This window comes from Osmia lignaria, chromosome 6 (genome assembly GCF_051020975.1).
Source record: "Osmia lignaria lignaria isolate PbOS001 chromosome 6, iyOsmLign1, whole genome shotgun sequence".
Taxonomy (NCBI): domain Eukaryota; kingdom Metazoa; phylum Arthropoda; class Insecta; order Hymenoptera; family Megachilidae; genus Osmia; species Osmia lignaria.
The window spans coordinates 2,369,267-2,392,352 of NC_135037.1; the positions used below are offsets into that span (position 1 = coordinate 2,369,267).

General features: G+C 39.4%; 2 protein-coding genes and 1 long non-coding RNA gene across 6 annotated transcripts in view; 1 reads left to right on the forward strand and 2 right to left on the reverse strand.

The window, feature by feature from the left end:
- Positions 1–647: 647 nt before the first annotated feature.
- LOC117601699 (uncharacterized) lies at positions 648–4,476 on the reverse strand. Of its 2 annotated transcripts, none has more exons than XR_013062309.1 (3): positions 4,354–4,476; positions 3,803–4,063; positions 648–3,698 (listed from the first exon to the last, which is right to left on the reverse strand). It is a non-coding gene; the product is annotated as an uncharacterized LOC117601699 (long non-coding RNA). The 2 variants fall into 2 exon arrangements; XR_004580781.2 differs by having other exon boundaries at positions 3,685–3,774; positions 3,906–4,063.
- LOC117601695 (uncharacterized) lies at positions 4,033–11,271 on the forward strand. Its single transcript, XM_034318813.2, has 5 exons — positions 4,033–4,369; positions 4,920–5,293; positions 5,562–5,785; positions 5,925–10,494; positions 10,577–11,271. Exons 2-5 carry the CDS (start codon positions 5,291–5,293, stop codon positions 10,586–10,588), a joined length of 4,809 nt encoding a protein of 1,602 aa, XP_034174704.2. The 5' UTR covers positions 4,033–4,369; positions 4,920–5,290; the 3' UTR covers positions 10,589–11,271.
- Positions 11,272–11,398: 127 nt separating this feature from the next.
- GABA-B-R3 (gamma-aminobutyric acid type B receptor subunit 3) overlaps positions 11,399–23,086 on the reverse strand; it is a 33,505-nt gene continuing 21,817 nt past the window's right edge. The window contains exons 9-19 of one of the 3 annotated variants that reach the window (XM_034318812.2): positions 19,398–19,521; positions 18,469–18,585; positions 18,212–18,350; positions 17,926–18,042; positions 17,593–17,745; positions 17,347–17,450; positions 16,436–16,729; positions 15,523–15,767; positions 13,775–13,984; positions 13,457–13,684; positions 11,399–12,947 (exon numbers count right to left, since the gene is read on the reverse strand). In XM_034318812.2, coding sequence (XP_034174703.2) covers positions 12,310–12,947; positions 13,457–13,684; positions 13,775–13,984; positions 15,523–15,767; positions 16,436–16,729; positions 17,347–17,450; positions 17,593–17,745; positions 17,926–18,042; positions 18,212–18,350; positions 18,469–18,585; positions 19,398–19,521 — 2,369 coding nt within the window. In that variant the 3' untranslated portion in view covers positions 11,399–12,309. Of the gene's footprint in view, positions 12,948–13,456; positions 13,685–13,774; positions 13,985–15,522; positions 15,768–16,435; positions 16,730–17,346; positions 17,451–17,592; positions 17,755–17,925; positions 18,043–18,211; positions 18,351–18,468; positions 18,586–19,397; positions 19,522–23,086 lie in introns of all 3 variants that reach the window. The other 2 variants (XM_034318811.2, XM_034318810.2) reach the window with 2 other exon arrangements.

Consider the following 23,086-nt stretch of genomic DNA (forward strand, 5'->3'; position numbering starts at 1 on the left):
CGACAAATTACTTCTTTTGTAATTATCAATTTTATTACAGTCATGATGTGAGCCGAAACTTTTTAGTAATTTTTTATAATGAACAGATTTTGCGATAACTGATAACTGTAATTGATTGGAAATCGTTTGTGATTTACAAATATATTATTTTCATTGTTTGTGAGTGAATAATTTCTTAATTATCTAGAAGTTTGTTTTATAATAAATAACTGTAGTGCGCATGCGCTACACATCCGGTCGTACCCATCACTACTTCGAACAAGTGAGTTTCATGGTTTGTTCGTTTTTATTAGGTCTTATATTTCGCTATTTGCTTCGGGGTCCCTGACACCCTGGTAGCATAATAGGTATGCAGCGTCACCGGTACCCCGGGGTCTCAGATACCCCGAATGCCGTAGTGTCGGTATGCAGAGTGTCATCGGTGCTTCGGGGTCCCTGACACCCCAAGATGATATCATGTCGATATGTAGAGATAGCCACTGGTGCTTCGGGGTCCATGGCACCCCGGATACTATATTATTGGCATGCAAAGATGGTCACCGGCGTTTCGGGGTCGGTACGCAGAGGGTGTCATTGGCGCAGCGGGGTCCCTAACACCCCTGCATAATATCAGGTGCGTATGAAGAGGGCACAACCAGTATAATTTTTTTCCAGAGTTTATTTAATTTACTTCATTTATTTTTCTTTGCTTATCAAATCAGCTCATCGAAGGGGAATAACATTTATGGTTATATCCGTCTTCTGGGTCTAAGCCAAGGACCCCATTTATTTTACTTTTTGCAGTTATTCATATAATTTTATCCCTCATTACAAGCTAAGACCATCTCAGTATCTCTTATATCTCTGCATCCCTTACATCCCAACATTCTTTTCATCCCTACATTCCTTCCATCCCTACATTCTTTTCATCCCTATATTCTTTTCATCCCTACATTCTTTTCATCCATAAATTTTTTTCATCCCTATATTCCTTTCATCCCTACAATACTTACATCTGTTCATCCCGTAAAAACCCTACATTATTATCATCCCTACATTCTTTTCGTCTTTACATTCCTTTCATTTCTACATTCTTTTCATCCCTACATTCTTTTCATCTCTACATTCCTTTCATCCCTATATTCCTTTCATCTCTACATTCTCTTCATCTCTAAATTCCTTTCATCCCTACATTCTCTTCATCCGTACATTCTTTTCATCCATAAATTCTTTTCATCCCTATATTCCTTTCATCCCTACAATACTTACATCTGTTCATCCCGTAAAAACCCTACATTATTATCATCCCTACATTCTTTTCGTCTCTACATTCCTTTCATTCCTACATTCTTTTCATCCCTACATTCTTTTCATCCCTACATTCTTTTCATCTCTACATTCCTTTCATCCCTACATTCTCTTCATCTCTACATTCCTTTCATCCGTACATTCTTTTCATCCCTATATTCCTTTCATCCCTACATTACTTACATCTGTTCATCCCGTAAAAACCCTACATTATTATCACCCCTACATTCTGTTCATCCCTTAAATCCCTACATTCTTTTCATCTCTACATTCCTTTCATTCTGTTCATCCCTTAAATCCCTACATTCTTTTCATCTCTACATTCCTTTCATTCCTACATTCTTTTCATCCCTACATTCCTTATAATAAATATACTATGATGACTGCTTCGAGTAAAGGTATGTGAAGGTAAGTTAGTTAATAGAATTTCGCGAAAATATCGAAAAAACAGCGCCCCCTAGCGGCAAAAATTTGAACTAAAATGTCGATGACGAATCAGCGCCCTCTGGTGGCGAAAAAAGGAACTAAACCTTGCTCCATTTTTGGACCTCTGGCGGCAAAAATGTGAACTAAAATTTCGATGTCGAATCAGCGCCCTCTGGTGACGAAAAAAGGAACTAAACATTGCTCCATTTTTGGCCCTCTGGCGGCAAAAATGTGAACTAAAATTTCGATGTCAAATCAGCGCCCTCTGGTGGCGAAAAAAGGAACTAAACCTTGCTCCGTTATTGGCCCTCTGGCGGCAAAAATGTGAATTAAAATTTCGATGTCGAATCAGCGCCCTCTGGTGGCGAAAAAAGGAACTAAACCTTGCTCCATTTTTTGCCCTCTGGCGGCAAAAATGTGAATTAAAATTTCGATGTCAACTCAATTTCAGGGAGGCACTGGGATGTATGGAATGCAGGAATATAAGTGATGCAAGGATGTAAAGGATAGAGGCATGTAAGGGATGCAGGGATGTAAAGGATGTTGGGATATAAAGAAGGCAGGAATGTGAGGAATGCCGAGATGTAAGGGTTGTAGAGATGTGAGGAATGCAGGGATGTAAGGGAAGCAGAGATGTAAGGGATGCAGAGATGTAAGGAATGTAGGGATATAAGGGATGAAGAGATGTAAGGAATGTAGGGATGAAAAGAATATAGGGATGGAAGGGATGTAGGGATGGAAGGAATGAAGGGGTGAAAAGGATGTAGGGGTGAAACGAATGCAGGGATGTAAGGGATGCACTGATGTAAGGAATGTAGGGATATAAGGGATGAAGAGATGTAAGGAATGTAGGGATGAAAAGAATATAGGGATGGAAGGAATGTATGGGTGAAAAGGATGTAGGGGTGAAACGAATGCAGGGATGTAAGGGATGCACTGATGTAACGGAACGAGGGATGTAAAGGAATTCCGTAGTGGTTCGGGGCTGGGGCCCCAGTCTCCACTGCACGCGGCCCGACGAGTGCCGGCGTCGGGTGTGGCCCCCGATATCGGCGGAGTTTGGCACATGGCGGAGGGTCAAAGGACCGTCCCTACCGCCCTAGTGCAAGCCACCGTGGTGGTTTTAGTGGGTAAAAATCCCACACTACCTCCGGCCCCTCCCTAGGGGGACTGAAGGTGTCTTTCTGAAGATTTCCACCACGTTAAAATAAAAAAAAAAAAAATGGTAATTAAGGGTTGCAGGAATGTAAGGAATACAGGGATGGAAGGGATGCAGCGATGTAAGAGATACTGAGATGGCCTTGGCCTTTAATGAGGGATAAAATTATATAAATAACTGGAAAAAGTAAAATAAATGGAGTCCTCGGCTGAGATCCAGAAGAGGGATATAATCATAAATGTTATTCCCCTTCGATGAGCCTATTTAATAAGCAAAAAAAAATAAATGAAGTAAATTAAATAAACTCTGGAAGAAAATTATACTGGTTGTGCCCTCTTTATACGGACCTGATATTATCCAGGGATGTTAGGGACCCCGTTGCGCCAATGACGTCCTCTGCGTACCGACCTGATATATTGGGGTATTAAGGACCCCGAAACACCGGTGGCTATCTTTGCATACCAACAATATAGCATCCGGGGTGCCAGGGACCCCGAAGCACCAGGTACTATCTCTGCATACCGACATAATATCATATTGGGGTATTAAGGACCCCGAAACACCGCTGACACTGTATACCGACATTTTGGCACCCGGGGTGTCAGGGACCCCGAAGCACCGATGACACTCTTTGCTTACTGACACTACGGCATTCGGGGTATCTGAGACCCCGAGGAACCGGTGATCCTGCATCCGATATTATGTCACCGGGGTATCAGAGACCCCGAAGCAAATAGCGAAATATAAGACCTAAAAACGAACAAATCGTGAAACTCACTTGTTCGGGATAGTGATGGGTACGACCGGATCTAGCGAAATATAAGACCTAAAAACGAACAAATCGTGAAACTCACTTGTTCGGAATAGTGATGGGTACGACCGGATCTAGCGAAATATTAGACCTAAAAACGAACAAATCGTAAAACTCACTTGTTCGAGGTAGTGATGCGTACGACCGGATCTGTAGCGCATGCGCACTACAATTATTTATTATAAAACAAACTTGTAGATAATTAAAAAATTATTCACTCACAAACAATGAAAATTATGTATTTTGTCGAACGGTGGCGGTGTTGGCGAGTAAAATCTCGTTCAATTCGCTTCAACCGCCGTACAGCTAGCTTATGGGAATCTCGTATCCATAGTATACATATCAGTGGTATAGGGTATGTAGATATTAAGTAGCGCCCTCTGTAACAAATTTCCCATAGGTTAGAAACTCTATATAAATAAGAGTTTTATTTGCAAGAAATTAGAGGTTCTTGTAATTGTATTAAGTAGTAATTGCATTGCAAAATAATGCCATTACGATTATTCCATTAATCACACCCAACAACGTTATGGAACATGAGAAATTGTTTATGACTACATGTAACTGATCAGAACCTAAACATTAATTTTGTGTATATGTATTTAGGTGTAATATGCAAAAGGTTCTGTGAATCTAATGTTAGTTAGATTTGTTTAATACATTTACTTACATGGTACATACAAATGGTTGGTATTTAATATTATTATTTTAATTATTTTATGATAAAATAATTCTATATTCAGAAGAAATTATAGCATAGTACAATGAAGGTTTATATGTATGTATCTATGAAGAGATTATTGATCTGTTAATTAATATAATTCAGATTATTTAAAGGTATTTGGATATTATTTTTAAAGTACAATTCATTACTTCAAAAGAAACTTATTGTCACATTGTATAATCTTCATCTTACATCAGAAGAAATATAATCAAAAATAAATGTATCAATGATCATCAGTTTATTAAGATGTGATTTATGTAAAAATATGTAATCTAATAAAATTCTAAATCTAAACTATATCTGCCAATAAGTTTAATCAATAAATTATAATCAGTTTAATTATATGTTATGTATTATTTCAATAATCTCTTCAATCTGCAGTTGTGTTTGTTATGTAAATGAGAGGTACATGACTACAAAAATTGTAACTGTATACATGTTACACAAATTGTACTTCTAAAGAAAAATTCAGTAAAATGTAATAATGTAATAATTCTTATGTATGTTTCCAGGATCATACATTCAGAAGGATTTTGGACACTATATCAAGGTGGCTTGAGGACTTATAATTGTGTTTAATATTGATATTCTGATACCTTGTAGTGGTTATGATAACATAAAATACAGTATGCATATTAATAGAGGATGTTAAACGAATTATATTGCAAAATGTATAATAGTTTTTATGTATTGTGATTTTGGATTTCTTAATAATTGTTTCAATCATTTGCCGCGACGGCAGCTCCGTATGTTCTGTTTTACCGACGGTTTAGAAACAGCAAAACATATTATGGCTGAATGGTGGTTTTCTTATTAAGAATGATGTGTTGATTTGTCTAAATACATTGTATGATGTGAAGGAGATACACAGCGAGTGTAATTAATGGTGAGACTTACTGATATAATTGTAGACATAATTTGCATAGTACTATCTAAGTTCTTAGTGTTGTAATGTACTTATTGTATCTCATAAAAAAGTACATGATAAATGGTATAGGGGATATGGTATTGCTGTATCAGTAGAAGGAACAGCATTTCATTGCTTTTGAGCTTAATACCATAAATATTTATGTAGTAATTATAATTAATATCAAAGGTTCATCTGTATTCAAATTTTAAAGTATCAATTTGGTGCTTATGGATCATATTTCTAGGATACTGTGAATACTGTGACATGTAATAAACAGAATCTCATGCCAAAGCTAAGAAAAAACCGGAGAATTGAAACCAAGTGGGGTGTCAAATATTATACAGCAGTGAAAAATGCTGTTTTTGTAACCCAGGCACCATCTTATGTGCCAAAAGAACCACCCCTCACCTTGAGAGAACATGTTTCAGAATATGAAACTTTACATATGTGTGCACAATGTAAAGACTGGTAAGTTTATCAATATATTTAATATTTTTTTCAGTATCTTTATTTCATTATTTTAGTATAACCACTCATGATATAAGTAATTTAGCATATAATAATTAGATCAAAATATATTAAAAATAAAAATCTTATTTTTTGTTAGTTTCCATTTTCGAAACAGTTTGGAAGATCACATTGCAAGGAAAAGTTGGATATTGGGATATTGGTGTCAACAATGTTTCATAACTACTTGTGGTCACAGTCCCAAAGAAGGCTTATTGTGCTCTGCATGTGTGCAATTGGAACGTAACAAACGTTCATATTTAAGAAGCAGAGGTTTACACAAAAGTCAGAAATTTGGGGCAGTTAGAATCTTTTACAATCAGTGCCAGTTCTTTGCACATTTGAGAGCCCATAATGTAAATGTAACAGATATGGGTGATTTAATGTTAATGCCTTTACCAACAAACATAAATCATAATTGGAATCCTGAAGTAGATATAACATTGGAAGCACTCATGGAACATTCATTTATAATGAAAGTGCATATAATGGATTGGTTAAAGGATAACAGCATTGAGAATAATTGGTGGCAATTGGTTACTAGTGAATCAGAAAAGAGTAGTAATTTAATCACCCTTGTTATTAAGGGTTATAAAGGCAAATTTTACTTTAAACCATTAGAAATACCAATAGAAGAACAGTTTTCAATTTTAAAATCTTCTCATTCTACATCCAATAATAGCTATAGGTACTCTGATATTGAAATTATTGACTCCATAGAAAATGTTGATAAAAGGAAAAGCTCATTTTCTGTAGATGCTGCAACTTTCATTTCTGATAAAGGTGTGATTGAAAATGAAGACAATCCTTGTACATCAAACGACATTGCTTTTGTGGATTGTGGACCTGCATCAAAATATTTTGAACCTGAAACTCCACTAACTAATAATACAAGGAAACATTCAACACCTTTTACAAAATCACTACAAAATAATTTGATTGCTAATATGGTTACTACGAAATTAAAAAAAAATAGAACCACAGGTTTGAAGTGTATTTCATCTGATATGGTTATGTCATATGGCAATACAATGATTACGCCAAAACTTAACAATAAACATAAACGTGCATTGCCAGTTATAGTGGCCGCCAAAAGCAATATTTTAAAGACAGATTTGAATAAAACAATTCCGGACAATTTTTTAAATATAGAATCAATATCTCCTGCAATAACAACGGATACGTGCAACGATAAATTAGATAAATTAAAACAAAATGTACATACATTAACAGTTAATTCTGGCCAAAAGATTTTTACATTTCAAGGCACGAAGCGTGTTGACATTAATACAATTATCAATCAACTACCCTCTCATATTGTTAATAATAAAAAGATTGTTTTTATAGGACAAGATTCAGATATTATAACTGTTCATAATAAACAAGAATCGTCTCCTAATAAAAAGGTAGTTCAGTTGGTACCTAATACTTGTAGTGAAAAAGATACTGAAGTATCGCAAACGAAATCAGTGGTACCGTTTCATACATCAAGAGAATCACCCCCCCAAAAAAGTAGTAAAGTATTAAAAGAAGTATCTTCTAAAAGGACAGCGAAATTGGTACCTGTTGCCTGCCCTGATAAAAATACAAAGACATCGCAAAAGAGATCAACGGTACCGTTTCATACATTAAGCGAATTACCTAACAGAAACGTTAGTAAAACTGCCCTTAAAGGTCGAACTGAATTTACGAAAAACTCAGCACGATCGTTTTCGGGTAAAGTAATATATCAAAATGGTCGAAAATATATTGTTAAACAGTCGTCAGCTTCCACTAAAAATTCTAAAAACGTATCCAATGCAATAATGTTAAGGAAAGGCGTACGAAGTAAAGTGGAATCAAAATCTGTAAATAATATTCCACCATTAATACCTATAAATTCTACCGAATTAGAAAATATATCCAGCCAAGAGAGAATGAACTCTCTTCAGGGTGATGTGTCACCCTTAACGCCTTCACCATCTCCATCAGAATTGTCGAGCAGTTCTAGTTGCGACGTTCAGTCAAAGCAATCCCTTTCAGTCGTAAAAGCCAATCAAAAGATCGAAGGGACTTATCCAAAAGTTGAACATATAGACGTTAACATCAACACGCAAAATCTGAGCAACACTTGTGAAACTTTGTCGTTCTACAAAGGCGAAGATGAGAATTTGTACCTCGATGTAAAGTTTCTGAATCAGAAGTTGGTCCATACTATCGTCGATTCGTCCACAATGATAACAAAGTGTAAGCAAGAAATGTTGAATGAATTTTTTCATCTTCCTTACTTTGAATTAATGAAACGATACGAACATTTGCAACAAACTAGCGACGAAGTATTAAAAGTAATGAATTGCATAGATGATAACGTGATTCAAGAAAACTTGAAAGCTGTAAACATCTTGCAACACGTCCTGAAACATTGTATCGACAAATGCAGCGAAAAAGTTGATGATACGAGCGAGGATACACCATTAAACGAATGGGAATTAGAATTCGAGCGCACGGACACAAAAATTGTTTGCAAAACGTGTAATAAAATTACGAAGCCTAGTTCTTATATTCCAGGCTTTTCGAAACCCTCGAAAAATGATATTTATTGCTCTTGTTACAGACACGTTTGTCACAAGTGTCACATGTATCAAGGTAACTCGATGCGTTTCTTAGCTCATCAGACTTTTCACGAAAAGGAGAAACCGCACTCGTGTCCAGACTGTTACCGTAAATTCACTACATTTAAATCACTGGAAGCCCACACATGGACTACCTGTTTTCATACATTGAAGAAGCGTGTTTTTGGCTGCAAGATTTGCGAAATAAACGGCTTTCAGGACATGGAATCTATTGCTAGGCATTTTAGTATCATGCACAGTCACAACAAGATAGCGTGCAACAAGTGTTACGTTGTTTTACCTTCGTACTCCGCGTATCGAAAACACCATAAAGAAAAACACACTAGCTCAGACGAGCTGCTTCCCATAAGGCTGGTGCTGTGTAAACTTGGACAATGTATCGTTCGTTGCGAAGAGTACATGCTTCACATGGAGAAGCATTTGGTCGTTCAAAGAATGATATGGTTCAAATGTCCGTTTTGTACGTTTATAAATGCAGAAGTGAAACAAGTAATGTCTCATTTGCAAGGTGATCATCTTTTACGTCTGAAGGAGCTAATAAGTCCTCAAGTATTGTGGAACGTTTTGCCAGCTGATTTATTAAACCATAGTCCGCCGCAAAGTAAGTGTGCGAATACACAAGCGGAAGTTGAAGAGAATGGAACGATCATGCCAAAAATCATCAACACCAGGACCATCACGTCGGAGGTGTTTGAACATGGAACTCAAGTAGCGAATGATTATCTAAATTATGGCACTCAAGAAGCTAAACCGTCTCAACAGTCGTATAAAATGTTACCCAAGATACTCGACGTCAGATCGATCGCTGATCTAACGTTGAATGATTCGAAATTGGCAGAAGAAGATACACCGAAGAAATATATCAAGATGGGCAACGATGAAATGAAAGAGATAAAACTCGAAGATACAGTTGATAGTAGATGGGATGAGAAACCGATTAAACCCGATCCAGACGAGATGTACATAGAAGATCACTTCTCAAAAATTGAACAAGATGAAAGCATCAGTGATAGCTTGAAAACTAAACTGGTACTCGATGAAAAGACCGATCCGCAAATTGCACAAACCAGGCCAATCACGGGACCTCCTCCATTAGCTAGAATTCCACAATATGTCTTAGAATCTAGTCGGCCCAAAGTGTCTGAACAGTCCACGAAAGCAGGAAAGGCGGTATTTTCTCGAAATCACAGAGCCGCTCGACGTCCTCAACGAATTGCTTTGAGTGACTCGTCTAAGAAGATCTTTAACTTCTCCTGCTATTTGTGCGGAGAATTAATCAACACGTCTCAGGCCGTAATAAAGGATCATTTTCATAGGAAGCACTCGCAAGACTGTAAAGTGGTAATAGTAACACCAAGACTGTTACGGCTATCCTCCGAGTTCATTAACGGTGGCTACAAGGATCTGCTGGGTAGCAGAAAACGTAAGTCTGACAGTAGCTCGTCGAATTCAAAAAGAAGGAGACGATGGACACCGAAGAAGCACAGCGATTCGAAAAATGCAAATTTCGCTGGTCTTGGGCTGTGCGTGAAACAGGAAACGGCAGAGGATAGCGAGGGTAACTTTAGGTGTAAAAAATGCGATCAACGGTGTACCGATATGGTAAACTTACGAGAACATATTGCCTCGAATCATAGAATCCGAGGACGATGTTTAGTGTGTCTAGAGTGTGGAGATAATTTCGTTGTCGCGCCCAGTTTGCAGATGCATCTGAAAGCATTTCATGGGATAGAAGATCCCATCACTTACATGGCTCAAAACACGTCGTACGCTCCGGACAACGTGGACGATCTTGAAGCTGAGGGAAAGTCCATCGAGGCAAACCAATGTCACGTTTGCATGGCTGTTTTCGAAGACAAGGCTGCGGTGGACAAACACCTGAGAGTTCATGGGATGGCATTTCTTAATAGAAAAAGAATCGAGGCACAGAACGCGTTAAAGAGTCCGGAGAAGAAAAACGAAACGGGAGATAAAATCCAAACAACACCCGTTAAAGTACATTCAAAGAAACCTCCCCAAAAGGATAAACCAGCGGAGACTATTCTAGAAAAAATCACTGTAAGTTTTGTCGATTAGTGGGATTGGAGCAAGTTTTGTAGATTGTTGGAATTGATTAGAATAATGAAATTTCTTGTTTCAGGCAACTATATAGCTAACGGAGGCACGACTATCAGAGTCAAAGGCAATCAGAAAGTAGTGAATACTTAACAATTTCCAGTTTTAAATACGACAGCAAATCTGTGATTATAACGTTTCGTTTAAACGACGAACACATTTTATTCTTTTCATTAGCGAAAATTAGCAAGGAGTTGCTAGTTATTTTATTAGGATTGAAAGGAGACGAATAACTTGCTTCTTCTATTAACGCTCAGCTCAATAGACATGTTAATTTTTTCTAACAAAAGAAAAAAAAATTACGTCTTTTGTACATATATATGAATAACCGTAGATAGATATGTAATTTATTTTATTAGGGATTTCATCGTTAATATATACTTGGATAACAATTAAGTTACTGTATTGTGCGCATCGTTGAAATTTGTTTCTTTAATTTCTCGTAAATCATATAGCCATCTATTGAAACTTGTATATTTGTTGGTCATGATAGATGCTCTTTATCTATCGCGTCTCTCATATCTTTCAAAAGTTTTATTAACGCAATGTAAATAACTGCTCTGTTTTAAACAAAAAAAAAAAAAGATGTATAACTTTTTGTACTTTCGCCAATTCATATCCACCGTGTTGTATCTACAGATAGATAACAATAAAATATTCTAATTTATTTCCTGCCGACTTTTACATGTACCAGATTCTCGGGGTGATAAACAGAATAAAAGAAAGAACTGTGTGTTCCAGTAAATAGGTAGAATATATGCGTATCTTTATTACACCATTTGTTAATTGCGCCGACAAAACATTATTGCTTAGTGGTAGTAAATCAGTAAATTCAATGATTGACACATCGAGACGTTTATCGAGGTACGAAACGAGGGGATACGTTTGCGTTTCTTCCACTTTTATCTACAGATTTATACACACGTACATTAACTTGTATGCGCGTCAGCATGAAAATATCGGTGCATCACGTTTCAAGATTTACAGACGAAATCGACAATTGTTATTTTCGTTTTAGACGACTCGCCATGAGTCCCAAAAACCATGAACTATGGTTGAAACAAGTGTCATTGTGTTACACCGAGTGCAGGTACTGAAGGAAGGGATCTAGGACGCTGAACACTTTAACGTTTGTTTGGACCTGTAAGAGTATTCTCAACTTTCCTATTTCTCGACTTTATGCGATTTGAGCTTGTCAATTGATACGGAATGATATCGAGGAAACGAAAGGTTTACAAAGAATCTTCAATCGATTTTCATCGAAACAAATTTCGAACAACGAAATGAAAATTATTATTAATACGTTGGTCCCTCCGTAATCCATAAAGTCGATCAGCTGGTATACTTTTACCGGCCCTGTATTATTTTTGTCTTTGGCACAATTGCTAGGGAACACACACGATCAAAGTTTAAACAGCAATAAATTTTCGTTCCTCGTACTGAAACCTTCGTAAATCCAAGTTGATCATAGTTCTACGTGTTACGGTTAATCCTTTAGATCCCAAGATAAAATTGAAACACAACTTTTAAATTAAAAATGTTGCGTTCACCATATGTTTCAATGATTTTAATCGGCCTAGATTGGTCGTTGGGATCATAAGGGTTAAAGGAAAAGAGAAACGTCTTTTCTGGGTCGTGTTGCTGGGCTGTGCTTTTCGGCACAGATTGGTACATCGCTTCTTCTTGTTCGAGACTATCGACTAGCGAAGGAAGGAAGGATATTGCAGCAGGAAGTCGTGTCTTTTCCACGATTTTACTCTACACGGCAGTTGATTCTTCGTTTTCACCCGACGCGTTCTCTTCCAAAGCGGCCGAATTCGTCACGAGGACCGTAGGACTCGAGGATCGAGAACATTCTGACACCCTAACTACGTTTGTACTCGTATCCGATTGCGATTCGTTTCTAGAAAACGACGGATCGTTTTTCGATATTCTGATCGACGACGACGACGATGAAGAAGAAGCTGATCGAGTGATCTTCGAGTCTACCTCGATGGAACTGACGTTCTCGTGTACATTGTTGTTCTTCATGGTCATTTTCGAATCGTCCTCAACAACAGTCACGTCGTCAGAATGTACGCTTGTTCCTGCAGCGAATGGGAGGGCTAACGATTCTGGAGGTTTCGCCTTTCGAACAATGTTTCCCAGTTCGCTCAATGGGATTCCAAGCTCGTGACGAGTGGTCCATACGTCGCTGCTGGGACTGCAGGAGGAACCTCGGGGTAATTGGGCGATTTTCATTTTGCTTGCGTCCTCCATCGAATGCCATCGATGGGACCTCGCGATCGATGATCCAGGAGCGATCGCATTCAAGCTGTTCGCTGGCACTATTCTGTGAGGAAATCGTGGAGATCCTCGGACTTTTTCTCGCGAGGATGTTTGACTGGTGCTTGGTTCTGTAAAAAAGATAGAAGAACGAGTTAATTGGTGGATTAAATTTCTTAACACCCCCTTTCGTTAAGATTGATTGAAAATTCAAGATAAAACATTCTCTAAGATTCACAGTACTACTAAACTCGAGCATCCGTTATTTAGAATTGGGGCATTGGGGAATCGAATCTGAAACCTTTGCGTTCGTAGTCGACTACTTTACATACTACGCTGTCGTCAATTTGTTGTCACCCATACATTCACGATCCTTCTTATCGAGCATGGGAGTTTCTGTCCCACGTACATGTTACGTCTGTCTACCTTATCGTAGAAATTCGAAATTCAACTTGTGACAAAATGCATTCGTTACAGATGGAACGCAACACTGATATATGTAGTACATTATTTTTCTTATAATTTCATGTCCATTTCTTATAACGAAAGGGTTAAGATAGGTCGTTCGTTTGGTTAGAATTTTTCGAGGCAGTAGATGATTAATGGATAGCCTGAAAATGAACAGTTTGGATACACTTACTGGGCGGTAGGCTGAAATTGACTCTTGGCTCGCTGCTCTCTTTACGACGCAGCCCCAGGCTTAATCTGCGATCTTCTTCGCTAGTAATACTAATTATTGGTCCTGAGCAACACCGAGGATGAGGCGAACGAGTGCCTTGGGCATTCACCTGACAGGTAGACGCAGCTTTCGTGCCCGGCACCAAACCAGCTATGTAGCCCATGTGAACCCGCAGTGCTGATGCTACTCCTACAAGATTACGATAAAATTTCTATCTAGTTTAATCCTTCATTTCAAAACGCCTCGAATTACTTTGCTCAAACGAGAAAGTCGTTTTACCATTACCCGAAAACGAGGCGGTTGAAGTTTTTCTGCTGTTAGGACGACTACCGAAAAGACTCAAGAGTCGTTGAAAAACGCCCAAACGATTCGGTCCTTCCGTTTCCCTGCGCTGATGAAGCTTGTAAATATCCGCGAGACTTCTTCTGCCGCCGCCGTCTGGTTCGAGATCCGGTTGGCTGCTAAACGCTACGGTACCCCGGCGTATGCCTAGATCGAAGAAATGCCAATAATAATCCGTATTCCGATGATCGCTAAGGAAATTGCTAGCAAATTTACTGACATTCTTCGGCGGATCGAAGATTTCATCGCAAAAGCGTAAGCAGGTACTACGATATCGTAGAAGAGGAAGGAGGAGATTCGTTCAAAAGTATCTCCCTTTACTTTATCATAATTTTCTGTAACTACGTTAAAATTTTCTTGATCCTACGAAACCTTTGTACTCTACGCGCGTAAATCAACTTATTCGTGACAATCTAAGCACGAAATGTCATGTGTTATCGCCGAAAGAAGACAACTTTCGATCGACAATCTCGACAATGGGTATCAGTTTCCCGGAAAGAATAAACATGGAAATTCTGCTCGATTGTTTACACGTTCGATCGACTCGGGGGCGTCGAGTTTGTCCATCGATTTCTCGTTCAGCTGAACGTCATTGCATTCCGAAACAGCGAGGTGAGCGTACAAATTCAATCGTGCAGAACTCGGTATATGCATGTGCATTGCCCTGTCAGGGAGTTGTCCGAACTTGTCAAGGGGTTTGGGACTCGAAGCTCGAGGGATACAAGAGTGCAGTCTAGTGTCTCGAATGGCAATTAATATGTCAGGATTGTACGAGTCGTGTTCGCAAAGCTCCAGCAAGGGCTAGTAATGCCGGCTAATGTCCTGGTGACAATTAGACCGATTTCGTGTCAACTGTTTCATCCACGATCACAAATAGCAGTCTGTAAATTTGTTTAACACAGAATCGCGAGTATCGAGTTTAGCGTCTCGTTATCGAACGACACGAGCACAAATTATTATAATTAATATTGGACAGACTACCGCTTCAGATCGTTGGAATAACAAGCTTGCGCGAGATAACGAACGCTGTTGCTAAACAAACGTGAAACGAAAGGGAAAAAGCAATTCATGCAATTTTTGAAGAAAAAAAACTTGCCAACTCAAACGCCTCGAGTTCATTATGAAAGGAACTTTGAATGTTTAATTAAATGTTTAACGTCGCTATTCTAGTTCTTCGATTCCTTCGGTGCAAGCATGTCAACTTTTGAATCGTTCAGAACAATGGCGTGCAATAAATAAAATTGTGTCACCTTTCTCGATCACCTGAATGACGGAAGGATGACGAAGCGAGAAGAACATTTAATTATGTATCGTTCCTTCTTTCTCTCCCTGATATAATGTCTTCATTCATCGTGCAAATGTCAATCAATAGTAGCTCGTTTCAATGGTTTACGTTTCTCGTCTACGTTTTAGTTTTTTCGCGACAGATATTTTTGACCACAGTGTTCCGTTTCGATATTTTACCGGACGAGAAAATGTACGACCTACTTCTTCTTCGTAGCTACCAAAGAGCAAACACATTGCCCGGTGTGTTCCCTCGATACCGCTGGATGTTGATAGGAAAATAAAATTTACGGGAATATCAAAGGGAAACGAGCGACTGCTGAGACAATCTTGAATCTTATGCAACACGAACGTATTTGCACAACGAATTTTTGGTTATGCATCAGAAGAAATTCACTTACCGGATGAATCCGCGGACGGCCAGCTGGCCCTAGGGATGACCGGCGGGAGAACGCTGAGCAGCAACAAAGGTAGACCACCACCGATGCTGGGGTTGCGTTGCGAAATCGATGCGCTCGACGAGGCATGCGATGGCTCGACTTGCTCCTGTGCCAATTGTTTCTCCAATCTAGCAAGTTCCAGCTCCAGCTGCGCCATTTCACGCCGGTACACGCGATTCTGCACTTCCACGCGATATTGAAGCTCGCTGCCTCCCCAACAAATTTTATCTCGGTTAGATTAGCTTGAAACGATAAACTGACAATGAGTATAAGATTGCATCGCGAAAGCAGCTATATCGGAGAAATCTTTTAAGATGGGATTTCAGAGCGACCACGATCTTCGAAATCGCGAAGGAGTATCTGAAACGTTCTAAAATGATCTTTCCACTGGTACACAACAGTGGTCAACATCCGTCATAAACTATTTCAGTTCAATCTGTGGACTGTGAAACAGGAAACAACGATGGACAGTAAGAGTGATGTACATTCACCGAGCCATATGCTCTCGTTCCTTCATATCGGATAAATTCTCGCGGAAAATTCGATAAACTTTCCCGAGTAACAACATACATATATCGTTTTAACGAATATCCGATGAAAGTCGGCCGGTTGAATAAAATATGACGAACGATATCTGTGACCTGGTTTCAAAAGAATTGTTCCTTTATACTTTATACCCAAGGAGGAGTAAACGAAGGGTTCGGCTACCTTGGACCTACGAGGTCGATCCGTTCGAATGATTAGTTTCGAAACGAAAGACTTTTATCTTCTTTCTCACCATTCTTATTCTTATCAAACTTTTGATTTTCCATTTGCCTTCGATCACCATTTCCTTATCAACGAACCAATCGTGCCAGGAGCCGCGATTACTTACGTTCTATCATCGGTGACAAATCTCCTTGTGTTGCACTCGATCTTCAAGCCGAGACTCTGCACGACAGGATCAGCCCTCTCGCCGGCTAGAATGTTTGCCAATTGGGGAAGGAACAGCAACGCCAACGTCGCGGTGGTGGAGGCCAAGATTAGGGCTGTGATCGTGACGAAGGCCAGGGTCGCCCGATCCGACATTAAATTAGCCAACACCACCACGATCCCCGACGTGATCACCACGAAATAGACGCTCATACCGATGTACTGGGAATCGTTCAATGCTGGTATCTTCACGTGTCTGGAATCAAGCTGAATATGTGGACGAATACGAAAAGAGATTGATGATCTACCTGACGGTCAGTGAGATGTATCTACAAAGTATGGCGAGGAAATAATTGTGTGGATTAAAATGAGACACCCTGTATATGCGAGTATATACAAATATTGGGTCAGAAGAGAAAAAGAACAATAGCGAACGAGACAAAGAACCTCCATGCTATCTGTACATAAAACTTTTATTTCTTTTTTTTTTTTATAATTAATGAGTCATAATTAAGGATTCGTTAAAAAATCTGGAAGAAATATGTCAACATTTTGTCACTGTTAAATTATCGATAGAATTGGTTCCGTTTTGCAAAGGATCGATACGTTTCGTTATCGAGTCCTTGATTCGTTCAGTAACAGCTTGCCGGCAAGAAGAGGAAACACCTTTTACTAATGAACGTCTAATGGTATCCCTCATTAAACTAGAATTCCTTTCTCGACCTCGCCCTGCCTCTCTAAATCGGAACTTTCCCGTACGCGTGGATTCACGAATCACCCTTTTGTTTTTAATGAATTCTCGCTAACACCGTGAAACGAAATTATAGGAGACGCTCGTGTCTGTTACGGCGTACCTTGTTCGAACATTTTTACCTCGTTTCCCAGGCCATGTAAACACCGACGATCAGCAGCAGACCTTTGTAAAGGTAAAGAGCTCCCAGCCAACTGTTCGTGTGTTGAGAACGACACACTTCAACCTGTGGTGAAAAAGCATCGACGCTTCATTGATTTATTGTACAGTTTTGTCGATAGCCAATCGCGTACAGATACTTTTGATCAAGATTATCAAGAGGGACAGAGGTATTTCTATTTTTTTTTTCTGGACGTTCTGCTGGTTACCTGGGGTTGATAGACGACACCCCTATCCTGAGGGCTAATCTCCAGGGTTAAGTTTCGCAGATGACGTTGCATAGGGTCGAAAGTCACCCACAAGGTCACCACGAGGCCGTCTATCAGTAGAAGGACGCAGATTAAGCTTATAAGCTGGGTATCCTGAAGTAGCTGCAAGTAGCAGGACTGTACTGACGCTTTTTGTGCACGCGATATACGAGCTTCGAATCGTATGCTCGTGCGATTGAATTGTCAATCGTGAACGTTCAAAGGTGAATCGTATTGTTCATTTTTTTTTTTTCTCTCTTTTTTCTTATTGTGTTACGGATATAGGTATTGTACCTTATTCTTGACAACGCCGCTTCTGCTTCTTGTGAAAATCCGGTGCACACGATAGGTCTTGGTGAACATCGATCCGAAAGCCAGAGAAAAGCCGGCAGACAATAGGTACACCCTCGCCTGGAACGATACAACGGGTACTACTAAATATAACGTTCGTCTAAAGTTCACTGGTTCTATAGGGTGTTAAGAGAAAAAAAGATGCTCGTTTTCGTGTTGCAAACGTCGGCCAGCAAATTAACCGAACACGAAACTAACGATTTCCCGTAAGTCGAAGATTAATACTCACGGTGCAGACTGTGGGATAATAGTCGTTGCTGTCCGGAAGGGTTGCGTGATCCAGACCCAGAAGTATAACCGCACCATAGACCAGACCGCAACCAACGGCGGCCATATTGTTCAGTCTAGGACTTGAAAGCTTTATGCTCCTGTCAGTCATGGTGAATAGAACGATTTGTACGCGTTGCACAAAGTGGACCAGTTAGACGAAGACAAGTTGAAACGATAACAATTTTCCACGTTTCAGGAAATTATCGTAAAACTTACTTATGCTTCCGGAAGTGTAGATTGAACGCCAAGAACGCAAGGGCAAGGGTGACACCGATACTGGCTAGGCAGGCAACCGCGAGAAAAGCAGCTGGTGCTACGGTAACTACTCTTAACCTGCAGGGAAGAATAACGACCATTTTTTAAAATACATTAAATAATAATAAAGACGGTAATGGTGGTCGTAACGAACGTCATGAACGGCGAGGAAAGAACTTGATAAGAAGTTTTTCATCTCTTCAATCTGAGCTAGAAAGACCTTAACTTTCCATGTACTTCAGCGGCTTTTTAAGGAGCGAAATTTAATAACGCTACTGTGTAAAATATAATAGAATAACGATATAGCAAGTTCGCGTTAATGTAGTGGGTTTTAATAGAGAAACTTTAGTCTCAAGTACAATAGATTTTTATCGCGCACTTGTGTATAGTGTCATCAAGATCCCGTACTTAATAAAACACTTCTGTAGTCCTTTTTATATTGAACTATCAACCACGTGAAAGTTCAATTAATCTTGCCAGATTTTAGTTGTTTTTGAGATTGTCTTGCGTCATCGTATACTGCGCGAATAATGCCTCTATTAGTGTGGAAAGCCGATAACATGGACCATAAATGATTATGTGGTTAGAAACGACATTCATCCTCAGTGAATCGGAACGGGCCCACTTGTTAAACGTTTATTTCTTATTCATGGTTTAATTAAATTCGTATGATATTATGCGGCAATCGATTCATATCTATCCGATGAATGGGAGTGTGAATGATAGATACCTAGCCGACCAATGATCAAAAAATGATACGAGAATCGATATCGGTGAACGAGCGAAGCGTAATAATTACATAAGGGTCGATCGAATATAGGGTGGCTGTATACCAAGGTACAAGTGGAATGATCTACATCATTCGGAAATCGAACACAAGCAATACGTACCGGAAGACTCTTCGAGCCGCAGGAGGATGTCCGCCAGGCCACCTGGTTATCGCGCATCCTGGGCAATTCATTATCAGTTTGCCGTCTTCTGGGCTGAAAATCGCTATCCTCCTAATAACATGACCTACAAATGGAAGCAATTTAAGACATCCGCTCTACTCTTTACTCAATAATGAATTGCTACTTGAGGAATTAAATAATTGTTTGAAGACCATCTCCTTTTCAATAAAATCGCAATCGCACTCGCACTTGTATCGTGCAAATTTCAATCTTGTCTTTCCTCTAAAACAACATTATTCAGGATTTCAATTTCACGAGAAACGTACACTTTAATTATTTTGATTTCGCCGTTGCCTCAGAAGGCTTGCTTCGTACCAGTAAGTCGACGAAATGAATCTGAAGCTTACGATAAGACGGTAATAATTTCTGTACCGTACGAGGAAAATACCAGCCCATTGAAAGCCACAAACGAGACGATATTGGGATTTTTTTCTCATCAGCTTAATGATAGTAGGCGGATAATGATACTCTCTTCGTCCTACCCTTGCTTTTTCCATACCTATTTTCGAGGATCGAAGGTAAAAGAGGTCGAGTCGATGATTTTTTAAATTTTCCATTCGTGATAACAGTCGATACACTTGTATTTTTTGGTTTTAGAAGTGTACCGTGTCTGTATTTTTCCGTGAATTGAATTAATTTTTTATTAATATTTTCGTTTTTCTGTAGATCGATATCAATCTGAGGCAACTATACAATTACTTCAGATTTATTTCATCGCTGAAAAAACGGATATTCGTAATTTATGCCCCTTTGTTCTTTTTACGAGCATCGAAAAAGTTCATTTTCCGTTATCGTTCGTAGCTGTTTCGTGAAGGAGCGAAGCAATTAGTATTGAAGATTGTTTCAACTCGAGAGGAGGAAATTATCGGACGTTGCGGTACCATTCATCATTGTCTGGAATACTTGATTGAGTTTACGACGCGAACAAAATAGGACATCGTTGTTTTCTGACTCTCTGTTTATTCACTTTACATCATTGCAGATTTTCTCAGACAAAATTTTCCTTTATTCATTATTCGTGAGTGGTACGGAATCAGTAGGAAGACCCAAATTTCTTGTCTTAGAAAGAGTGCATCTTTCCTGATCAAACTTTTTTAAAGGACAGAATTAATCAGGACATGGCCGGAACCAGAACAAATACTATTAATCCCGTGACTTTGGACTTTCAGTCAATCTTCATTTGCAGTATAATAAGATTTCACAAACTTGGAAGAATCGTTACGATCTTCGTGAAAAGAATATTTACGGTGCCAAGACGTTGAGATAAAGTAACTGGCTGCCAACTATTATCTTTATACATCTTTTTTCTTTTTGATAATCTGTCAGTTCAGTTTCACCTACTTTCCAGCGAATAAAATTACAGAAATAAAATCAGTCGCGTGACTTTCTCGAGCACAGACAATTCTGGTATACCTAATCTTGATCGTTTGACAAAGAAGGAAAAATAGCTGTCCGCGATCGACGCGTCACGCCCGATAAAGGAAGATCAGAGTTTTCTCTTCTCTTTTCTATTATCGAGATTATGCTTGAAAGTTAAATCCAAAGGTAGCGCCAATGTGACTGTTATCCGCTACAGGATTTGATGGATTACAACCGTAGAGCCTTGACTGTCGACCGGCCAGATGGATGAAAGAGCGTGGAAAAGGTAAACTGGAATGGAAAAAAAAGAAAAAAAAAAGAAATACAGAACAACGGTAACGGTAACCAGAGGTAAAGAAGCAAGCAGTTGATAGTATCCAATTTGTCTGAACAAGGCGAAGGTTCTTTGTGTTCAACTATCGTTGGCGGAAATTCGTGCCAGTTCGTTGACTCTATCAGAAATCGATGCTCGAAAGGTTGATCAGAAAAAGAAGTTCTTCTTCGTAGCTCGTGCAAGGTTAACGAGCCGAACCATCAACGATCGCTCAACCACGAATGGTTCACGAGCGAGTAAGAATTGCGTGAAAATGCCCGGAAAATCGCTCAATTTCCAACGCTACCTTGCTTTTGGGATGTAACCATATAAGGAGAACACAGTAACTTTCAAGTTCTATGGAAACGTTTTCCTCGAAAACAAAGATCTTTCGGCCCGTTCGATACGAGTACACGTTGAAGAAATAAAGGTTCTCCCAACGGGACGATCAGGAGGAACTGGGTAAAGAGCTTGAGAGGTTGTTCTTGTAAATACGGCGAGGAAATTGCGGGATTCGGGCAGTTTTCAGCTTCTTTAAAGCTCGAGGTACAGGTATGCTGGATACAGAAGCTTTTAACCCTTTCGTTGCGGACGACGTGTATATGGGTGCTTGAAAATCAACATATAATAGCAAAAATTCATGTACTATATGAGACTGGTAAAGTATAAAGAAAGGAAAGGAAAGGCGAAGAAAATGAAGAAAATGAAGAAAATTCTTCCTGGTAGCTAAGAAATAATGCCGGTTAAAGCAATGCAAGTGATTTCCGACAATTTACACGAGTAACATTTGTCGCGGTAGAATTTGTCGGAAAAAAAGCCGTACACGATATTCATTGGACGTGTTACGAGGTTGCTTCTTCGTTGGAACGACGATTAATACCGACTCGGGCGTAATACATTCCAGCTTCTCTTGTTTTCTATCTCCACTTTTTCTCCTTTCTCGGGCACGCTCCCTTTCGCTGCCGTTCGATTCCTGAGGGTCCTTCTCTCATTAATTATTCATCGACTTCTTACCGACATCCGCCAGGTAGAATGGCAAACATCTTTGGTCGTGTTCGCACGAAGCTCACGCCGATCTCGTTTCATGCTTTGGATCGTGGAGATCCGGCAAGACCGCAGTCCTGTGCGGTGGCGGGCACACAGAAAACCACCTACCCGCCACACTAGCAAAGTCCTTATGGCTCTTTCGACTCCAGTTCCCACGCTAGAAGCTTTCCAACTCGTCGACGCGTAACCTTCGCCTCGAAATCTAATTAATTTATAGTTAAACTCGTTTTCCCTAATTTAATACAGATCGATGGAACTCTTCTTGCCATGTTATCGTAGGCCAGTCAAAAGTTCATGAACGACGGGTCAAATAAGAATTACATATTTGCCATTTTCTTTTTTTTGTATGCGCCGATTTATTCTCGTATTCAGACCGTGCTAAGTAAGTGCTTAAGGGGTATCGATAACCAGTCAATCCATCACGGAACGTTTAAACTTATCAATATCTTCTTCTCGAGAAGATAATCTATTACGGTGGAACGTTCATAGATCTTCCTCCGGCAATCTCTACCGTGAATCATTTCATGTAACCCGTATGCTGTTTCTTGCAACAGCGTTAATTACGTTCTCGCCCTATCGTAAACGCATATCGAATTCATGGCTAGGCAAGTACGTGGCAGCTTTAATTGTCTCATGTTTGGACAATCTCGGCACGGAGCGTGCACGCTCGATCCAGTGTCAAATCAGACCGAGTTTCTAGCTGAAACATCAAATTATCAGTAGCGACGGGTTCAAGTATTTCGCAAGTAGCTTCGAACATTATGATTCTTCACCTTTCCCTCTTGTTGCTGTTTCACTTGTCATTCATAAAGAGAGTTTGTAAAAGTTGAAATCAAATTTCGAATTCACGAAACGTTTCAACAATGAATTTATAACGCGAAACTTGGGTAATGATTTGGATTTGCAAACA

Bases quoted from the DNA above. Each gene is read 5' to 3' on its own strand.
- LOC117601695 (XM_034318813.2), top strand. The intron at 5,786-5,924 runs GTAAGTTTATCA...ATTTTTTGTTAG, and splicing joins TGTGCACAATGTAAAGACTG to TTTCCATTTTCGAAACAGTT.